Source organism: Pristiophorus japonicus, chromosome 2 (assembly GCF_044704955.1).
Source record: "Pristiophorus japonicus isolate sPriJap1 chromosome 2, sPriJap1.hap1, whole genome shotgun sequence".
NCBI classification, from domain to species: Eukaryota; Metazoa; Chordata; class Chondrichthyes; family Pristiophoridae; genus Pristiophorus; species Pristiophorus japonicus.
This window is the reverse complement of record NC_091978.1, coordinates 68,788,142-68,810,131: the sequence shown is the minus strand read 5'-3', so window position 1 is coordinate 68,810,131 and position 21,990 is coordinate 68,788,142. Positions and strand designations below refer to the sequence as shown.

The 21,990-nt window shown below is 43.2% G+C and overlaps 1 protein-coding gene across 3 annotated transcripts in view; it reads right to left on the bottom strand.

Annotated features, from left to right (window-relative positions):
• The window catches only part of znf532 (zinc finger protein 532), a 176,946-nt gene that overhangs the window by 15,829 nt on the left and 139,127 nt on the right, over positions 1-21,990 (bottom strand). For all 3 annotated transcript variants that reach the window (XM_070867873.1, XM_070867865.1, XM_070867883.1), the window contains one exon: positions 16,447-16,559. In XM_070867873.1, the coding sequence (XP_070723974.1) occupies positions 16,447-16,559 (113 nt within the window). The remainder of the gene's footprint in view (positions 1-16,446; positions 16,560-21,990) is intronic.

Genomic DNA, 21,990 nt, shown 5'->3' with positions numbered 1-21,990 from the left:
TTTTTTTTTTTAAATGGGGAAGCTGTTTGAGTCTGAGCGAAACACAGACCGATTTCAAACAGGAAATGATCCATTTTTGGATGGAGAATAAGGACAGGAAAAATATACTAACGTGAAACTTTAAAAGGAGTAGAAGATCAGAGAGACATAGGAAGTTCAGATACGCAATTCTTTGAAAAGTGGGTGGACACATTGAGGAAGTCGTTAAGAAAACACGTACAAGATCCTAGGAGGCCGAAATTACCCACCGGTACCGAAACAAGTTGCACCTACCGGTTTCGATGTGTTCTGGCTGCCCCATGCATTGTGGCAGCCTCACCGCCGAAATTCAGCTCTTCGGGGATTTTTTTGCAGCGGGGCGGAAGTGGTCTCATCATGGGGACAGAAGTGGGGGCAGGGCGGAGTGGCAGTCAATAGCGGGGCAGAGTAGCCGAGGCTCTCAAGTTATCAGCGCTGCACTGATGACATCACTGTGTTCGCGCGGTACAACGTCTCTCCCCTTCAGTTAAAGGGGAGAGCTACTGCGAACTCTGCAGCCACTTTAGTGGCAAACACTGGGCCACCAGGGAGCGTTTCGACCAGGCCAGTGGCCTGGCACCCACTAATCCTGAATAACCGGTCAAGAGGGGGTGCCAGGCTGGCGGCCCGGCCGAACCCGTGAGCATAATTGTCAGACTGACCTGGCAGTCGGCCGACAAAAAAAAATTTTGGCCGCAGCAGTACATCCTCCCCTTTAAGGGCGGCCACAGAGTGTACTTTCGGGGGCACCGACCTGCAACGGGGCCGCTCCCGCGGGGCAATACCAGGAGAGGGGCAATTTCACGAGGGGCAATTTCGCGAGGGAGTCCCCGCCAGTTGGTAAGGGGTCAGGGCGTGCACGCCACGGTGGGAAAACAGGTGCGAAAGTCTCGGGCACCGCTCCAAAACTTACGAAGGGCCATTTCCAAAATGGCGGCCCCACCGCGGAGAGCCGGTAGCCATTCCGCGCAGCTTTCAGGCAACCAGAGGCCTTATCGGAACGGGCAATTTCGGCCCCTAGGTTTCAAAAATATAGACATCAAGTTTAAAAGCAAAGAGGTAATGCTAAATTTACACAAATCATTGGTTAGGTCACAATTATAACATTATACGCAGTTTTGCATGCACTATTTTAGAAATATCATGGAGAAGTTACAGAAGAAATTTATTTACGATATGAGAAAAGATAAGCTTATATTATGACAGACTGGAGAATTGGGGTTCTTTTCATTAGAGACGGGAAGGTTAATAGGAAATCATAAAAAGGGATTCAAAATTATGAGGGGTTTTGACAAGATAAATAGGGAAATATTATTTTCAACGGTTAGTGGAAGGCATAAATTTACGATAATCGGCAAAAGATCAAAGGAAGAGGTTACTTTATTTTTTACACAGTTGACTGCAAGAGCATGGAATGTCTTACCAGAAACGGTGGCATCATAACTTTTGAAAGGAAATTAGTATTTGAAAACTAAAAATTTAACAAGGAAAGCACAGAGGAATGGGACCACGTAAATAGCTCGTTCAAAAAACTGGCATGGGTGCAGTGGGCCGAATAGCCTCCTCCTGTCCTGAAAAATTATCAATTTATGAGACAAAGAGACGAGACTTTTTTGAGTTTTGTTTTTGCAGAATAAAAACAAAACACAACAGCACTGAATTTTGCAAGCTTCTTGTGATATATTCACAGAGCACAAGCACACACAGCTTCCTACATGGCAGGCAGCTCTCTCGGAAGCCTCCGGAATCTGCCTGGTTCTGTTTATTATGAACTCTGCAGTTGCAGTACACAATATGTCCACATCCACAGTGGAGCTACAAACATTACAAACTTACAGACATTACACTTCTCCTTCCATAATGAAGAAGTTATTATAACATCATACATAACTTTCATGGTTATACATAACACAGGATATAAACTTATTTTTTCCCCCCATATTTACAAATTTAACTTTACCACTTGTTTTCTGTTTCAAAGAGGATACCTTCGCTCTCGAACAGAACCTTCCAAACATGGTGTCGAATCTAAACTCATTCGAGGCTCATCCTGAGGAGCGTTTTCCTCCATGGAATTTCCTTGATTTTCATTTGAACTCACTCTAACTTCAGGCTCTTTGTTTTCCTGACTCGGACTCAGACTTTCATTCTGATTCTCTCCTGGATTTGTTTCCAGTACATTGGACTTAGGATTTGCTATTGGTGTATCAAAACTAGCTAACGAGTCAGAAATAATTGAATTATTCCCACCTTCGACTCCTTCCATGTCTGCAGGTAAAATATCAATATGAACAAACCTAACCTGTCCATTATCAAACATCTTTACCAAATATGTGTGAGGACCACATATCTTCACCGCTCTTCCTGGTAACCACTTCAACCATTTATGGTGATGATTCTTCACTCTCACCTTCTGGTTTGATTTCACACTTCTCTCTTTTATTCTACCTCTATCATGATTCTCTTTCTGTCTTAATTGTGTCTCTTCTACCGACTGTGCCAAATTTGGTTTTAACAACGAGAATCTGGTTCATGGCTGTCGTTTGAGAAACAACTCTGCTGGTGTTCTACCTGTAGTTGTATGAGGAGTATTTCGATATGTAATCAAAAAATTAGCCAATTTGTGATCCATTAACAACTGTCGTTTCCTTGGAGTTGGATCTAACATTTGTTTTATGAGGGCACGTTTTACAATTTGTACAGTGCGCTCTGCTGCACCATTTGAAGAAGGATGGTATGGTGGAACCTTGGTATGTTTCACACCATTTTTGCTCATGAATTGTGCAAATTCTTCTGAATGAAATTGTGGTCCATTATTCAAAACAATTTCTTCAGGGAGGCCAAATGAAGAAAATTTTTGCAAAATGTCCAATGTTTTACTTCTTGTTATTTTCCACATTGGAAACACCTCAACCCACTTCGAATGACTATCAATCACACTGAACAATTGTTGTCCTTCTAACTCAGCAAAATCAATATGTAGCCTTTACCACACCCTGGGAGGCCATTTCCATGGCTGAAATGGTACTGGTGGTGGTTGCTTGCTTACCGATTGACATGTTGTACACTGACTCACGATGTACTCTATATCTTTATCAAGACCTGGCCACCATAAATAACTGCGTGCAAAACTCTTGGTCAAGCACATTCCCAGGTGCTGGTCATGGAGGCCTCCTAATAATTTGGACCTGAATTTATTTGGTATAACCACTCTTGCACCCCACATGATACAATCTTTATTGACTGATAATTCATTCCTACGAATGAAGAATGGATGTGTACCTGGTTTAGTCATCCATTTGCAATATACTCATACACCTTTGACATCACTGGGTCACGTTTGGTTGTTCTACCAATCTCCCCAGCTGTGACTGGCAGTTCATCAATGTATGAAAAATAAAACACTTCTTCCCTATCGGGTGTAACTTGTGATGGGAAAGGCAATCTAGACATTGCATCAGCATTACTGTGATCAGCTGATCATCTGTATTCAATATCATATGTATATGTTGACAAAATCAAAGCCCATCTCTGCATTCGGGCTGCAGCTAATGCTGGAACTGGGGACTTTGGATGGAGGATTGCTGTTAGGGGCTTATGGTCCATAACGATGGTACACTTACAACCATACAAGTATTTGTGAAACTTCTTGACCCCAAAAATTAATGCCAAAGCTTCCCTTTCAATTTGCGCATAATTACTTTCCCTGGCACTGAGTCTCTCCTCCTCACTACGTGATATATGAGAGATCACTGCCCCAACTCCATACGGAGAGGCATCAGAGGCTAGCTTAATCTCCTTAGATATGTCATAGTGAATTAACATGGTGCTCTCTACCAATTTGCTTTTATACTCCTTGAATGCTGTATTGTATTCTTTTGACCACTTCCAATGGACCTGTTTTTTCAATAGTTCATTTAGTGGATGTAATACTGTAGCCAAATTTGGTAGGGACTTCCCATAATAGTTGAAAAGACCCAAGAATGAACGAAGTTCAGTGACATTCCTGGGAGTGGGTGCATTTCTAATTGCATCCAATTTTTCCATGGTTGGATGTAAACCATCTTTGTCTGCTCTGTACCCTAAGTATTCCACTGAGTTGTTAAATAACTCACACTTACGAGCAGACACTCGTACTCTGTGCTTCTCTAGCCATTTGAGGACTTCATTCAATATGTTATTATGAATTTGCCTATTTGGTGCTGAAATTAGTATATCATCCAAATAACATATTACCCCTTCAATACCTTGCAAAATCTGGTTCATCACCCCTTGGAATATGGCAGGGGCAGAAGACACTCCATCTGGTAGCCTATTAAATTGATATAGGCCTAGATGAGTATTTATAGTCAAACATGACTTGAACTCCTCATCTAGTTCAAGCTGTAAGTAGGCATTCGTAAGATCCAGTTTTGAGAAGATCTGGCCACCTGTCAGTGTTGTGAACAAATCTTCTATATTCGGCAATGAATTGGGGACATTACCCTCTAGAACCTGGTTTACGGTTACTTTATAATCACCACACAATCTTACCTTACCATCGGACTTAGGTACAACAACAATGGGTATAGCCCAATTACATCGATCTACCTTACAAATAATGTTCTCAGTCTCTAGTCTTTTGAGTTCTTGCTCAACTTTCTCCGAGTGCATATGGTACGGAACGTGGCTTGTAGTAAACCGATCTAGCGTCCTTCTGTACCCTGACACTCGTCTTGAATCGGACTGCCCGATTCACAGAACACCTTCGGATACTTCTTGATAATCACATCCGTTGATGAAAATCTCGCTTCCACACGGAAAATCTTACTCCAATCCAGCTTCAGTGAGCTCAACCAATTTCTTCCTAGTAAGGCAGACTTGTCTCCTTTCACTACTATTAGAGGCAAGTTCTGAAATTGATCTTGATATTTCACCGGTATGGTGATATGACCTACCACAGGAATTTACTCTCCCGAGTAGCCTCGCAGCTCTATCTTGGATTTCTCCAGTGGAAAATCACGCAATTTGTCGCGATATAGTGACTCCGGTACTACATTCACGGATGCACCCATGACAATTTCCATTGGTATCTTGAATCCCGCAACATCTATGTGGATTTTGATGCTTTCCGAATCGCTGTCCGTTAACCTCATGCTCCTGATGATGTGCAACTCTAACATCTCCTCGTCCTGTTGTTGTTCTTCCATGCTATGTAGTCTCTTGGGATTTCTACTCATAGCTTTGAACGTGGACTCTTAGCTTAAAAAGCTGGTTTACCCTTCAGTCGGCATGCATTCGCAAAATGCCCAGTCTTTCTGCAGAAGAAACACTCTGCCTTCACGTATAGACAACTTTGAGCAATGTGTTGTCCCAGGCGCCTATAGCAAGACTTCGATGCTCTGTTAGAATTTCCAATTTCTGAGACTTTGGACCCCCACCATCTTTTACTTTGAACCTCAGTTGACTGATGACCGTAATCATTATTTAATTCTCGGGAATATTGTTCGGCTACGCCCATCGATTTCGCTGTCTGACAAGCAATTCCCAAAGTCAAGTCATCCGTCGTCAATAACTTCCTTCTGATCGCATCATTAATTTTCACCCCACAAACAAAACGATCCCGTAATGCTCGTTTTTGAAAGTTTCCAAAATTACAGTGCATCGATAGCTTTTTTAATATTACGATGTAATAGAAACATAGAAAATAGGTGCAGGAGTAGGCCATTCGGCCCTTCTAGCCTGCACCGCCATTCAATGAGTTCATGGCTGAACATGCAACTTCAGTACCCCATTCCTGCTTTCTCACCATACCCTTGATTCCCCTAGTAGTAAGGACTTCATCTAACTCCTTTTTGAATATATTTAGTGAATTGGCCTCAACAACTTTCTGTGGTAGAGAATTCCACAGGTTCACCACTCTCTGGGTGAAGAAATTCCTCCTCATCTCGGTCCTAAATGGCTTCCCCCTTATCCTTAGACTGTGTCCCCTGGTTCTGGACTTCCCCAACATTGGGAACATTCTTCCTGCATCTAACCTGTCTAACCCCGTCAGAATTTTAAACGTTTCTATGAGGTCCCCTCTCATTCTTCTGAACTCCAGTGAATACAAGCCCAGTTGATCCAGTCTTTCTTGATAGGTCAGTCCCGCCATCCCGGGAATCAGTCTGGTGAACCTTCGCTGCACTCCCTCAATAGCAAGAATGTCCTTCCTCAGGTTAGGAGACCAAAACTGTACACAATACTCCAGGTGTGGCCTCACCAAGGCCCTGTACAATTGTAGCAACACCTCCCTGCCCTTGTACTCAAATCCCCTCGCTATGAAGGCCAACATGCCATTTGCTTTCTTAACCGCCTGCTGTACCTGCATGCCAACCTTCAATGACTGATGTACCATGACACCCAGGTCTCTTTGCACCTGCCCTTTTCCTAATCTGTCACCATTCAGATAATAGTTTGTCTCTCTGTTTTTACCACCAAAGTGGATAACCTCACATTTATCCACATTATACTTCATCTGCCATGCATTTGCCCACTCACCTAACCTATCCAAGTCGCTCTGCAGCCTCATAGAATCCTCCTTGCAGCTCACACTGCCACCCAACTTAGTGTCATCCGCAAATTTGGAGATACTACATTTAATCCCCTCGTCTAAATCATTAATGTACAGTGTAAACAGCTGGGGCCCCAGCACAGAACCTTGCGGTACCCCACTAGTCACTGCCTGCCATTCTGAAAAGTCCCCATTTACTCCTACTCTTTGCTTCCTGTCTGACAACCAGTTCTCAATCCATGTCAGCACACTACCCCCAATCCCATGTGCTTTAACTTTGCACATTAATCTCTTGTGTGGGACCTTGTCGAAAGCCTTCTGAAAGTCCAAATATACCACATCGACTGGTTCTCCCTTGTCCACTCTACTGGAAACATCCTCAAAAAATTCCAGAAGATTTGTCAAGCATGATTTCCCCTTCACAAATCCATGCTGACTTGGACCTATCATATTACCTCTTTCCAAATGCACTGCGATGACATCCTTAATAATTGATTCCATCATTTTACCCACTACCGATGTCAGGCTGATCGGTCTGTAATTCCCTGTTTTCTCTCTCCCTCCTTTTTTAAAAAGTGGGGTTACATTGGCTACCCTCCACTCCATAGGAACTGATCCAGAGTCAATGGAATGTTGGAAAATGACTGTCAATGCATCCACTATTTCCAAGGCCACCTCCTTAAGTACTCTGGGATGCAGTCCATCAGGCCCTGGGGATTTATCGGCCTTCAATCCCATCAATTTCCCCAACACAATTTCCAGACTAATAAGGATTTCCCTCAGTTCCTCCTCCTTACTAGACCCTCCGACCCCTTTTATATCCGGAAGGTTGTTTGTGTCCTCCTCAGTGAATACCGAACCAAAGTACTTGTTCAACTGGTCCGCCATTTCTTTGTTCCCCGTTATGACTTCCCCTGATTCTGACTGCAGGGGACCTACGTTTGTCTTTACTAACCTTTTTCTCTTTACATATCTATAGAAACTTTTGCAATCCGTCTTAATGTTCCCTGCAAGATTCTTCTCGTACTCCATTTTCCCTGCCCTAATCAAACCCTTTGTCCTCCTCTGCTGAGTTCTAAATTTCTCCCAGTCCCCGGGTTCTCTGCTATTTCTGGCCAATTTGTATGCCACTTCCTTGGCTTTAATGCTATCCATGATTTCCCTTGATAGCCACGGTTGAGCCACCTTCCCTTTTTTATTTTTACGACAGACAGGAATGTACAATTGTTGTAGTTCATCCATGCGGTCTCTAAATGTCTGCCATTGCCCATTCACAGTCAACCCCTTCAGTATCATTCGCCAATCTATCCTAGCCAATTCACACCTCATACCTTCAAAGTTACCCTTCTTTAAGTTCTGGACCATGGTCTCTGAATTAACTATTTCATTCTCCATCCTAATGCAGAATTCCACCATATTATGGTCACTCTTCCCCAAGGGGCCTCGCACAACGAGATTGCTAATTAATCCTCTCTCATTACACAACACCCCGTCTAAGATGGCCTCCCCCCTAGTTGGTTCCTCGACATATTGGTCTAAAAAACCATCCCTTATGCACTCCAGGAAATCCTCCTCTACCGTATTGCTTCCAGTTTGGTTAACCCAATCTATGTGCATATTAAAGTCACCCATTATAACTGCTGCACCTTTATTGCACGCACCCCTAATTTCATGTTTGATGCCCTCCCCAACATCACTACTACTGTTTGGAGGTCTGTACACAACTCCCACTAACGTTTTTTGTCCTTTGGTATTCTGCAGCTCTACCCATATAGATTCCACATCATCCAAGCTAATGTCCTTCCGAACTATTGCCTTAATTTGCTCCTTAACCAGCAATGCTACCCCACCTCCTTTTCCTTTTATTCTATCTTTCCTGAATGTTGAATACCCCTGGATGTTGAGTTCCCAGCCCTGATCATCCTGGAGCCACGTCTCCGTAATCCCAATCACATCATATTTGTTAACATCTATTTCACAGTTAATTCATCCACTTTATTGCGGATACTCCTTGCATTAAGACACAAAGCCTTCAGGCTTGTTCTTTTAACACCCTTTGTCCTTTTAGAATTTTGCTGTACAGTGGCCCTTTTTGTTCTTTGCCTTGGGTTTCTCCACTTTTCCTCATCTCCTTTCTGTCTTTTGCTTTTGCCTCCTTTTTGTTTCCCTCTGTCTCCCTGCATTGGTTCCCATCCCCCTGCCATATCAGTTTAAATCCTCCCCAACAGCACTAGCAAACACTCCCCCTAGGACATTGGTTCCGGTCCTGCCCAGGTGCAGACCGTCCGGTTTGTACTGGTCCCACCTCCCCCAGAACCGGTTCCAATGCCCCAGGAATTTGAATCCCTCCCTGTTGCACCACTGCTCAAGCCACGTATTCATCTACGCTATCCTGCGATTCCTACTCTGACTATCACGTGGCACTGGTAGCAATCCCGAGATTACTACTTTTGAGGTCCTACTTTTTAATTTAGCTCCTAGCTCCTTAAATTCGTTTCGTAGGACCTCATCCCTCTTTTTACCTATGTCGTTGGTACCAATGTGCACCACGACAACTGGCTGTTCTCCCTCCCTTTTTAGAATGTCCTGCACCCGCTCCGAGACATCCTTGACCCTTGCACCAGGGAGGCAACATACCATCCTGGAGTCTCGGTTGCGGCCGCAGAAACGCCTATCTATTCCCCTCACCATTGAATCCCCAATCACTATTGCTCTCCCACTCTTTTTCCTGCCCTCCTGTGCAGCAGAGCCAGCCACGGTGCCATGAACTTGGCTGCTGCTGCCCTCCCCTGATGAATCATCCCCCTCAACAGTACCCAAAGCAGTGTATCTGTTTTGCAGGGGGATGACCACAGGGGACTCCTGCACTACCTTCCTTGCACTGCTCTTCCTGTTGGTCTTCCATTCCCTATCTGGCTGTGGACCCTTTCCCTGTGGTACGACCAACTCGCTACACGTGATACTCACGTCATTCTCAGCATCGTGGATGCTCCAGAGTGAATCCACCCTCAGCTCCAACTCCGCAACGCGGTCTGTCAGGAGCTGGAGGCGGATACACTTCCCGCACACGTAATCGTCAGGGACACCGGAAGTGTCCCTGAGTTCCCACATGGTACAGGAGGAGCATAACACCCGACCGAGCTCTCCTGCCATGACTTAACCCTTATATACACTTAAATTGGCAACAACAATGTTAAAAGTTACTCACTGATATAGAAGAGAAAAAAGAAAAACTACTCACCAATCACCAGCCAATCACTTACCCTCTTGGCTGTGACGTCACCTTTTGATTTCTTTCTACTTCTTTTTTGCCTTCTCCCTGTAGCTTTCATCAGCCTTTTGATTCCGAATCACAAAACATAGAAACATAGAAAATAGGTGCAGGAGTAGGCCATTCGGCCCTTCGAGCCTGCACCGCCATTCAATGAGTTCATGGCAATTTCTAATGGTTTGGGGTTATTGTGCTACTCCAGCTTTGTTAAAATCTCTTTAAGCGTTGTCTCCTTTGGCTCGTCAGGCACAAGCAGATTTACAATGGTTTCATACAATGCCGGACCCGCCTCCGATAAGAAGATCGCTTTCTTACGTTCCAACACAGCCCGGTTCTGGACTGCATTATCTGGAACTTTGATTGTTATTTGCAGTGAAATACATTTCTAGCCGATCCACATATGCTTTAAAATGTTCCCGGTCGTGTCTATATTACTCCAAATGTCCGATTACACCTGCCATTTTAATCTCTAACTGTTCGCACTTTGTGCTGTATTTTACCTTGGATTTTTGTAGCTGTTTCCAAAGACAGAAACTTCCAAAGTCTCTCTGTCGGCTGGCTGAATCCTTTACCAACAAAATTTAAGCTTTAAATCACCCGAAAAATCCCATCTCACCGCCAAATGTGATATATTCACAGAGCACAAGCGCACATAGCTTCCTACATGGCAGGCAGCTCTCTCGGAAGCCTCTGGAATCTGCCTGGTTCTGTTTATTATTAACTCTGCAGTTGCAGTACACAATACGTCCACATCCACAGTGTGGAACTACAAACTTACAGACATTACACTTCTCAAGCAAACAGAAAGGATATCATCGATTGTGTTTTGTGTATATTTTCTAGTCTGTGATAGCTGAGACAGATACACACAAAAAAACGAGAGAGAGACACACACAAATACACACACAGATACGGATGTGCAGACATCAATCACACTGTATTTGTAGAGATCTCTTAGATATATACAAACCTGTGCTGCTAGATTTCGGACAATTCATTCGCAGTGCAGTCAGACTACTGAAAAAGACACTCCCCCCACCAAAATCCTATGCTGCCAAAACTTAACACCTACACTTGAGTGCTGCCAAATTCCAGGACCTCACCCCAGCTCTGCCAAACCTAGGACCATTTCCAGGTACTACCAAAACCCAGGACCCAGAACTGTCCCTAGGGCATCTAAGCTTCCCTTCCCGCCCCCCACGCCAACCCCCCACCCTCCACACCAAGTACTACTAAATACCAGATACCTACCTCAAACTGTTACATCTTGCATCCCTTCTTGATGTCTCTCCTCAGCTTTAAAAGTGTCAAGGGATAAAATTAAATAAAAAGGTAAAGAAACACATATAAAACTCATTTACTGTTTTCCCAAATTAGTAGAATTTAATCCCAAAGGACCAATAAAAATCCCAGAATATCATGCAATAAAAATTAAATTTGATGTATTTGATCACTGCAACACAACGGCCCTGATATTCTTCCCTCTATGGCAGGAACATCCATATTGTTATTAAATAGCATATTCAAACACTCACCAATGGAAATGCCGTAGGAGATCTGCTAATAGAATAAAAGGCTTGGTCTAGTATATACTTCCTGTTTGTCACACTTACTTTCTGTGTCACATTTCTGTCACATCAGATGATGCCTAAAGATGCTTTTAAACTAAGAATTGCTTTCAATGCTATCATTACTTACCTTTCAGCCTCCTAACAGCAGGTGGCGCTCCAGATCAATTTGTATTCTTTTAATAAACAAACAGCCTTGTTGTAAACTGGGAAAATGCATGGGGTTTGTCAGATGGGCAAGTTGGCTTTCATGTCAGCCTGTGGGAGTGAGGGAATCGGTGCAAATGGTGGGAAGCAGTGGGATGTGTTATGGGCTGAGGGTGCGGATGATTGACCCAAAGGAGGTAGGCTGATCAAATAATGAAATGGGGGCTCAGGGAGGGGCAGCTAAATGGAGATGATAGGAAAGGAGATCAGGGGTGTAGGCATGGTGGGATGAGAGGTGAAAGGTGAGCAGATGGGTGAGGAAATGGTCATTGACTAGAGGGACAGCTAGGGCACAGGAAGGATACAGAACATTAGGGGTAGTACAAAGGAGCACAATACAAACGAGAGGCTGGTGAAAGAGATACAGAAGCAATAGCAGAGGGGAACCGAGAAAATAACTTGACAGGTAAGTAATAGACCGAATCCTCTATAACCCACATTTCTATCATCTTATAAACCAGCATATAGAAATGTGAATACACAGCTATAGTGTAAAGGTCATTTCCAACATAGTAGAAGAGATTTAAATAATGGATTATTTCATCACCAGAGTCCACATACAGTTTAATAAAATACTATTGGCTGCAAGCCCTCTAACTGTACTTGGCTGTAAATTTAAAAATTCACATTTAGAGAAAGCCAGTGTTGTTAAAAGGTTGAGTGAAATTGCTAATTTATGCTGAATATGTGGGCAAGGTTTGTGTTGTGAACTTATACTAGGACCTAGATAAATAATTGCTCAAGTGAAGTTATGGGCAGAGAGGAAATCTTTCTCACATCACTCTGAGTTGTGTTTGGATCCAAGTCCCAGAACATCTCCTTTTTGATTTTCATAACAAACATAATTATGTTATTTTTCCTAGACATCCCCCATGATGACATTGCCCAACTATTCCCACTTCATTTCCAAGAACAATAGCTGGTTCTTCCTTGCCCTTCCAATAATAACATATTGATCCAGAAAGCAGTGCTGGAGACATAGAGACATCACCGTTTTTGCCTCTTGCTTTGCTTTTACCTCAATTTATCTTTGTATAAATGAAGTTTCCCACCATTATGACCTTGTTACTTCTGCATATTCCTCTAATTTTTTGATTTGACTCTTCTTCTATCTCCTTTCCACTGCTTGATGCTCTGCAATAAGCTCCTCATAGAATAATGGTGGCATTCATATTCCTTAACTCTAAGCAAATAAGATTCAGCTTTTGAACAATTCCCCAAGATCATCGTCCAAATGTTATAATGAAAAATCTCATTAACATTGCCACATCTCGTTTCCTTTCTCCCATTCTATTCTTCACGAATATTTTGTAACCAGGAATATTTAGCTCCCAGTCCTGCCACAATCTAAGACATATCTCTGTTAATGCTATTACATAATACTCCCCGTCAATAGTAATTTGTGTTCCGAGTTCATTAGTTTTATTCACAATAGTTTGTGCACACAAGCAGCACAACCATGCCTCTGCCTGTTTAGTCTTACTGTTTTAATCCCTCCACTCGTTTTCTATCCTCTCTGTTGCTTCCTCTTGTTTTTCCCTCCCCATGCCATATTAGTCTACAGCTACCCTTTTATCCTCATGAAATATATAGGGACTAGTTACAGGTGTATAAAATGCATTGGACTATTTTCAATCTTCCTTTTTACACTAACTAGCTGGTCACTGATAAACTGTACTGTAATTATATTAAAAACATTTGCTTAGAACATTTAATATTGTTTAAGATTGTTTTGACACATACCCTTTGGTAACTAAAAATGATGGCAGTCATTTGAAAATGGATGGTGCAATAGTATTTAAATAATCCATCAAGATCCATGGCAGCCAGCTATTAAAGTCTCTAAAGAACAGAGTATTTATTATTTATGGCTAATTGAACTCAATTACTTTTATTTCTCTCTGGTCAATAAATCAAAACAATTAGTCACAAAGAAAAACAAAGGGAAAATGTGGGTGTACAATGATACTTGGATAATTGGGAGAGTTTTTTCATGAATTATTTCAAAACCACACAAAATCTTTGTTTCTTGATCAAAGCAAAAAGGGAGTTCACATAATCGGACTGTGCATCGTATGAACTGAAATCTGCAACCTTTATACATGCCATGAGTGCGATAGTGTGGCACAGGACAAATACCTTTTCATTATAGTATATTACAAAAGAGACTACATGGGAAGCCAACAAGTTCTCCCATCTAATCCAAAACGTAGCGTGTATCCCTGGCATGTTGTTATGATCGGGCTAAAAATAATTGATCAATTTATTTACTGTAGCTACACAGAAACAGTAAGATACGAATTATACAATACTTAAAAACAATAAAAATTGACTGTATCCATGAAGGGCAAAATTCCCTTTTCTAGAATGTTTTTCTTGCACAGATCATTGTGATGAGGCTTTGGATACCCTTAATGATTCAGTGATGCATGTGGGCAACATGATTCTTATGTTAGCCCAAGTTCAAGAGTCAGTTCCAGAAACAACTAAATATATCTGTACTATATGTGCCAAGCCAAGAGGTCTCTGCCTAAAAAGCTGCCAATCAAGTTCAAAGACACAATGGTCGATGTTCATATTCCATACTAATTTTTGAATTACGCAGTACAGGTACTTCTTAATGCTTTAAGCCTAAACCTGACTCATTTTCTAATCTTAATTGGTCCATGGAGCTCTAACCTTTGATCCTTCCCACTACTGATTTCCAAGAGTTTATGAGAATTTTTTTGTTAAATCAGTAGACTGCACTGGATTGACAGGCAGCTAGCTCCTGCTCACAGCAGACCTTCAGTCAGGACCTGCTTCAGGAATCCACAATACTGCATGTCCCAAGTGAAGGGGGAGCTGAATGTCAATCTACTGCACACCCGCTGGCAAAAGTAGCGGTGCTGCCTATGATTTGTTTAAAATTGCCACAAACCCACCAGTGGATTGGAGATTTTCCAGAGGTGAGCATTTTTCATGGCTAACTCACTTCATTTATCTGTGGCTTTGCACTGGGGTTTGAGTGGAAAAAAGGTGGTCCATCTTTGAGCAACTTCATAAAGGCTGCAGTGCTACCCTCTACAGACTAGACACCAAACAAAAACTCTGAGGGCTGGATTTTCAGGCTCCTGCTGCCCCTGTTAGCGCCCCGGAGCGGTGGCAATGGCGGTGATAAGCACTTCTGGGCGTGCCGCAAACTTCCAGCACCCCGCCGGGTCTTTCAGTGCCGGTTTCGACGGGGAGCGGAGCAGAACTGCCCGGAAGAAGCGAGCCGGTGTGTCACGCCCCTGGTTGTGACACCGGCTTGAACTTTGGTTGCCGCCCGACCCTTAGCGTTCCGTGGAGCGCCCTGCTGGGATCGCCTGTGGAAGCAGGCAAAACGAGCCTTAGCGGCTGCAGTGAGGTAAGGAATGTCGACCTCAGGTAAATGTGATTATTTTTTATTTTTTATTCTTTTTGTGATTTATGTTGTGGTGGTGTGAGGTATTTATTGGGAACGTTTTTGGTGTTTTTTTTCAGGTTTTCTTTTCTCCCCAGGCCTCTCGGAGCGCTCCGAGGCCGGCTATTTAGCTCGGGATTTTCACTTGCTCAACCGGCCTAGCACTCCAAGAGGTGTGTAACGCTCCCTTAGCGCTCCGCCCCACTCTCAGGGCCCAGCTGATGAATTTTGCTGACTGAGGCGCGAACTTTTCCTGGGCGCAAACTTTACTGCCCCGCCACCATTATCACCTCGAAAAGAGCAGAACCGAAAATCCAGCCCTTAGACCCTATCCCGAAGCATAAGACATCACTGGCATCTCTTCTCAACTAACTGACACGATGCTCAGCTATTAATCTGCCCTCCCAACCGAGTCCCAAGGTGGCTGCTTCTATCTAAAGCCTGACTCCTCACCGCTGACTCAAGACACTTGCCCAAGTCCCACTGCTGCTGCTGCTTACCACTCACAGTTCGAGAGACAAAGTAAGAGGTAAAAATACAAAAATAGTACAGGGTAAGAAGTAGGAGAATGGCTGAAATGAGGAGGGATAGGAGGAGGGGAAATTAAGCAAGAAGAGATAGACTGGATATGGGTAGAATATAGAGTGATAGAGCCTCTTCCTCCCTAGAAACGTTCCTAACCATATTCATAACCAACCACTCCTGTGACCTCGCCACTCCAAGGGTCTCAATCACCAATAATGCCATCTCCTACCATTTCCTTTTATTCATCACTACTCACATCCCCTTAACCTACTTTCTTCTGGATCCATCTCTGGGGGGGAAAACCCCCACCTCTAAGTCATTACACCGCATTCTCCTTTCACCACAATATTTCTGCAGCTGTTGATTTGCTTAACCATTCCTCCTCAACCCCAGCAAGTCCTTCAGTTTCTCATCCCATTCATTTCCCCTGTTGCAGCCTCATCTTTGTTCCCTCGAGTTCATGGGGAGTAAACTTGAATGTACCGAGCACAAAGCTAACTTTATCCATCTATCCCCTGCACAGGTTTTGGGTTTTGCTCTCCTCTATAAAACAGACGACTACTCACGGATCATTCAGGAGGACAAAGTTAATCCAAAGCTAATCCTTTTCTACCAGCCTTCTGCTTTAACGCTTCCTCTTCTCCCTCTGTCTTCACCTCTAATGACAATATTTGAAGAACTCATGGATTTCTTCATCTCTAAGATAGAGACCATCTATTCAGCTGCATCTGCTTCTTGCCCCCTTTGCCACAAAGCTAAACCTCTCTCCTAGTCCCATTCCCATCAAAAATGGATACCATTCCCTCAAACAATATTTGGTTTCTGAAGTAAACAATTGATAATTGCCCCATTTTTTTAAACAAAAATCCAAAATGGAGTTGCACTTTACAGCTGCACTTACCAGCATGTGTACACTTTCCGGATGCCTTTATGCTTGATGCGATTGTGCCGGCACAGACTGTGCGAGGAGCTGAAGGATTTCTCGCACTGACGGCATGGGTGCTTCTTCATTTGCTGTTAGCAAAAGAAAACATCACACCATCATAACTATTGCTATTGATTTTACTCTTAAAATGAGCAAAAACTAAGCCAACCTTTTGAGCAATGTGCTAGCATTTTTTTATCGAAGGTAAAACAAGCATTCAATGGAATAAATATACATTTTAACATCACAATGGTGATTAAAAAAAGAACTATAACCTTACCAATGGTTACAATTCCCCTCATTTAACAAACATGGCTATGGATACTCGGTAGTAAATTTACAATTTCCATATTCACTGCAGGTCAGGATCCAGAATGCGTCTGCATTGCAGTTATTTCAAACTCCACATACTATGGGTTAGCTATGCTATCATTTTTAATATCTTTACCCCTCCCAAGACATCGTTTCTTCTCCTCCTTTATTCTTGTGTTGCACGCAATTTCCTGACTGAGAGGGTCAAGTAGCAATCTGCTCCACTTACAGCTTTATTGACTAGTTTCTCTGAACAAAGGTAATCTGTTCAATGTTCTTCAACAGCACCTCACAAACCCACAACCTCCTCTACCACCTAGAAGGACAAGGGCAGCAGGCGCATGGGAACACCATCACCTGCAAGTTCCCCTCCAAGTCACACACCATCCTGACTTGGAAATATATCGCTGTTCCTTCATCGTCGCTGGGTCAAAATCCTGGAACTCCCTCCTTAACAGCACACGGACTGCAGCGGTTCAAGGCGGCGGCTCACCACCACCTTCTCAAGGGCAATTAGGAATGGGCAATAAATGCTGGCCTTGCCAGCGGCGCCCACATCCCGGAATGAATAAAAGATATTGTCAACCGAAACACAAGCTTCCCTTGGTGCATTTTATTTTTAAGTACTTTAATTCAATCCCAAACTATAAGTATGAGTCACTACCTAATTAAATAATTTGTACTGTTCAAGGGAAAGGAAAGCTTTAGGAGGACGATTTTGGTATGCTCATACCTATCCAGTAATATCGGCGAATTCGGCCCATTGTGCACAGGCACGCTGGGCCGAATGGCCTCCTTCTGTATTGTATCATTTTATGATTCTATGGGCTGGATTTTCTCCAACTTTACGACAGGGTTTTTGCTGCGATTTGACCCTCCGCGGCGAAAACCCAGTCGTCGGGATCCTCGGGTACCTCTTTGCGGCGACGCTTTGGAGTACTACCGGAGAGAGGCGCGCCGACGTGAAACGACGTGCAACGCCACGGATTGCGTTACCGTCGTACTTTCGGCACTCTCTACCACACCCAGAATACCCACAGGGTCAAACCTGTCGGTGCAGCCCTGCCAACAGCGGTACGTATGAAGACCTGCAAAAAGATAAGTAAAATCTTTTATTTGTTAATTATTTTTCAGCGATTTAGTAGGCAATGGTTTTTTGAATGTTTTGTGAATGTATTTTGAATGTTTGTTTTTTTTTTCCCACCTCCCAAGGCCTCTCTCGCAGCGCTACCGGCCCCAGACTAAAGTTGCCAAAACTCGCGGGTTGCGCTGCGAATCCTCGTGCAACCCCAACTTTACCGACGTAAAGGCCGAAAGTTAGGCCTAAAAACATTAGCACAGCGAAAACGGTAATTTTGCTGAAAACCAAAAATCTGGCCCTAAAAGTCAGATTGCAGCACAGGCTCTTCCCATCAGTATTATTAAAGAATCACGGAACAATGGGACATAAGAACATAAGAAATAGGAGCAGGAGTAGGCCATACGGCTCCTCGAGCCTGCTCCGCCATTCAATACGATCATGGCTGATCCGATCATGGACTAAGGTCCCCGCTCCCCATAACCCTTTATTCCCTTATTGTTTAAGAAACTGTCTATTTTTGTCTTAAATTTATTCAATGTCCCAGCTTCCACAGCTCTCTGAGGCAGTGAGTTCCACAGATCCACAACCCTCAGAGAAGATATTTCTCCTCATCTTAGTTTTTAAATGGGCGGCTCCTTATTCTAAGATTTTGCCCTCTAGTTCTAGTCTCCCCTATCAGTGGAAACATCCTCTCCGCATCCACCTTGTCAAGCATACTCATAATCTTATACGTTTTGATAAGATCACCTCATTCTTTTGAATTCCAATGAGTAGAGGCCCAACCTACTCAACCTTTCCTCCTAGGTCAACCCCCTCATCTCCGGAATCAACCTTGTGAACCTTCTCCGAACTGACTCCAAAGCAAGTATATCCTTTCGTAAATATGAAAACCAAAACTGCACGCAGTATTCCAGGTGTGGTCTCAGCAATACCCTGCACAACTGTAGCAAGACTTCCCTGCTTTTATACTCCATCCCCTTTGCGGTAAAGACCAAGATTCCATGGCCTTCCTGATCACTTGCTGTACCTGCATATCAACCTTTTGTGTTTCTTGCACAAGTACCCCCAGGTCCCGCTGTACTGCAGCACTTTGCAATCTCTCTCCATTTAAAATAATAACCTGCTCTTTGATTTTTTTCTGCCAAAGTGCATCACCTCACACTTTCCAACATTATACTCCATCTGCCAAATTTTTGCCCACTCACTTAGCCTGTCTATGTCCTTTTGCAGATTTTTGGTGTCCTCCTCACACATTGCTTTTCCTCCCATCTTTGTATCATCAGCAAACTTAGCTACATTACGCTCGGTCCCTTCTTCCAAGTCGTTAATACAGATTGTAAATAGTTGGGGTCCCAGTACTGATCCCTGCGACACATCACTAGTTACTGATTGCCAACCAGAGAATGAACCATTTATCCCGACTCTCTGCTTTCTATTCGTTAGCCAATCCTCCATCCATGCTAACATATTACCCCCAACCCCGTGAACTTTTATCTTGTGCAGTAACCTTTTATGTGGCACCTTGTCAAATGCCTTCTGGAAGTCCAAATACACCACATCCACTGGTTTCCCCTTTATCCACCCTGTTCATTACATCCTCAAAGAATTCCAGCAAATTTGTCAAACATGACTTCTCCATGACATGACAGGATTCTATTAGGAATAGAAAACTTGACTTTTTAAAAAACTGTCAAGGAATATTATAGATATATATATTTTATTTTTTAATAGATTTTGGGGGAGTAGTTTAGAGAAAAAGTGCTCCAAAGACTTTCTTTACAGTCGATTCCTGAGATGAAGGGGTTGTCATATGAAGAAAGGTTGAACAGGTAGGGCCTATACTCATTGGAGTTTAGAAGACTGAGAGGTGATCTTATTGAAGCGTATAAGATTCTGAGGGGCTGTGACAGGGTAGATGCAGAGCGGATGTTTCCTCTCGTGGGGGAATCTAGAACTAGGGGGCATAGCCTCAGAATAAGGAGTCGCCCATTTAAAATGGAAATGAGGAGGAATTTCTTCTCTCAGAGGTTCGTGAGTCTTTGGAATTCTCTACCCCAGAGAGCTGTGGGTCATTGAATATATTTAAGATAGAGATAGATGGATTTTTGAAAGATACGGGAGTCAAGGGTTATGGGGAGAGGGCAGGGAAGTGGAGTTGAGGCCAAGATCAGATCAGCTTATTGAATGGCAGAGCAGGCTCGAGGGGCCAGATGGCCTACTTCTGCTCTTATGTTCTTAAAGATATTGGAACCGCAAAGGATATTGTGTACCTTATAACAGTACATAAAACAATTCTCTCAGATGCAATGCATTTCAATGTAATACCATTTTTCAACCTAGAATACAGAACAATTAATCTGTATTAACTGATAAATCAGATTAACAAACTTGCTGACAAACAGAATAAAATTAATAGAAGTATTGAAAAACTGAATACAGGCATGTGGAGAAAACACCAGGTCCAAGTCTTAACAAGATCTTCCAAACCTGCTAAGAGCACATAGATATAGTGCATCTGCAATTTCACTGATTGAGTTTCTCATCTCAGCTGAGAAGACAGAAGTACTTGCTTGTGAAGGAAGGGCAGAGAAGGTTAGGCAGAGGAATGAGATGCAAAATCACCTGGCATTGCCCTGCTCCACTGCACCTCGTAGTGACCAACTGAAGAATGGCATTAGCAAAGGTCTGGGAGCTGGTTACGTTCTTTGTGGGGAATTGTGACATGAACAGGGAAAAGAAACAAAAAATGGATGTCTCTTTTTTTTTTTAAAAAGCAGTATTTGCCACGCTGTATAATCAAAATTGCTCCATTTTTGCCACATTAGGTAACCTTCCCCAAGGATCACGCTGCCCGGGTAAGCCATCCTCAATAACCCCGTTCTGAACACCAACACAAAGTTTCAATTACAGACAAAAGTAGTTGCCCACATACAGACAGATGAATATTACGCTCATTTGAGATGAATGTAATGTAGCTGTGTTTGCAGCAGAAAAAAAAATGGTGCTGGCCCGTAACAGCAGAAGCACACTGCTCAATAATTGGGGTAATGATGTGCTCCAAATGCAAAAATATAAGGTGCCAGACTAATAGATCCACCTACATACTGTCCTCTAGGTGCTTGGATACTAAGCAGCACACAATTTATTCTTCGCTGGAAATTCAATGAGGAGGGGAAATCCATTATCATTTCCATTAAAATGAAAACTTATTCAGGTGATGTAATGTGCTGACCAAACCACCATTTTGGTTTGCTCTGACGGCAAATTCCTCACCGAGACTAAAATTCATCAGCATAATTCAAAATTTAAGAGAGCTCCCCTGATAACTAAGTAGGAAATGCAAAGGTAGTGTGTGCCCAAGTACCCCACAGATCCAGAGTCATTCCTGCTGTGTTCAAGCAGCAAATGTTAGCCAGAGTAGTGGTGTGGTACTACAACTGTTCTCCTGAGTACCATCAAGCAAGGGATGGGAAATACTGGCCAGGGGTCCTGCATTTGAGCAACTTCAAGTACTCCCTGCTTTGTGAGCGTCGGACAAGATTGAGGTCAACCAGGTTGCTGTCTTCACTACCTAAGCTCACGCATTAACATGTAGCAGCATCTCAATGCTGTTGTTATTGTGGAATTGTACCTCCACATTAAGTGACCACCCTCAGAAGTATAGAAGCAGAGCACTGCGAACATAGGAAAAGGAATAGGCCGTTCAGCCCATCAAGCTTGTTTTATCACTCATTCGATAATGGTTGATTGGTACCTCAACTCTATTTACCCACCTTTGTTCCACATCCCTGGATAACCTGACATAATAAAGAGCCATCAATCTCAGTCTTGAAAATGTCAATTGTGTCAGCATCCACACACAGCCTTTTGGGGGGGGGGGGGGGGGGGGGGGAGAGAATTCTAGGTTATTCTACCCTTTCTGTGACAGGTGGGGGTGGGGGGAGAGTCCAGTACTGTGGAGGGAGATCGCTGCTATGGGGGGAGGAAGAGACTTGGGGGTGGGAGAGACAACATTTTTATTTTACAGCTAAAGATACATACCACCGACTGAAGATCAACTTAAAACCACCTTTTCCAAGGCAGTCTGCAGGGTCGCTGGTATGTTGGTGGTAAGTGATGAATTTTGC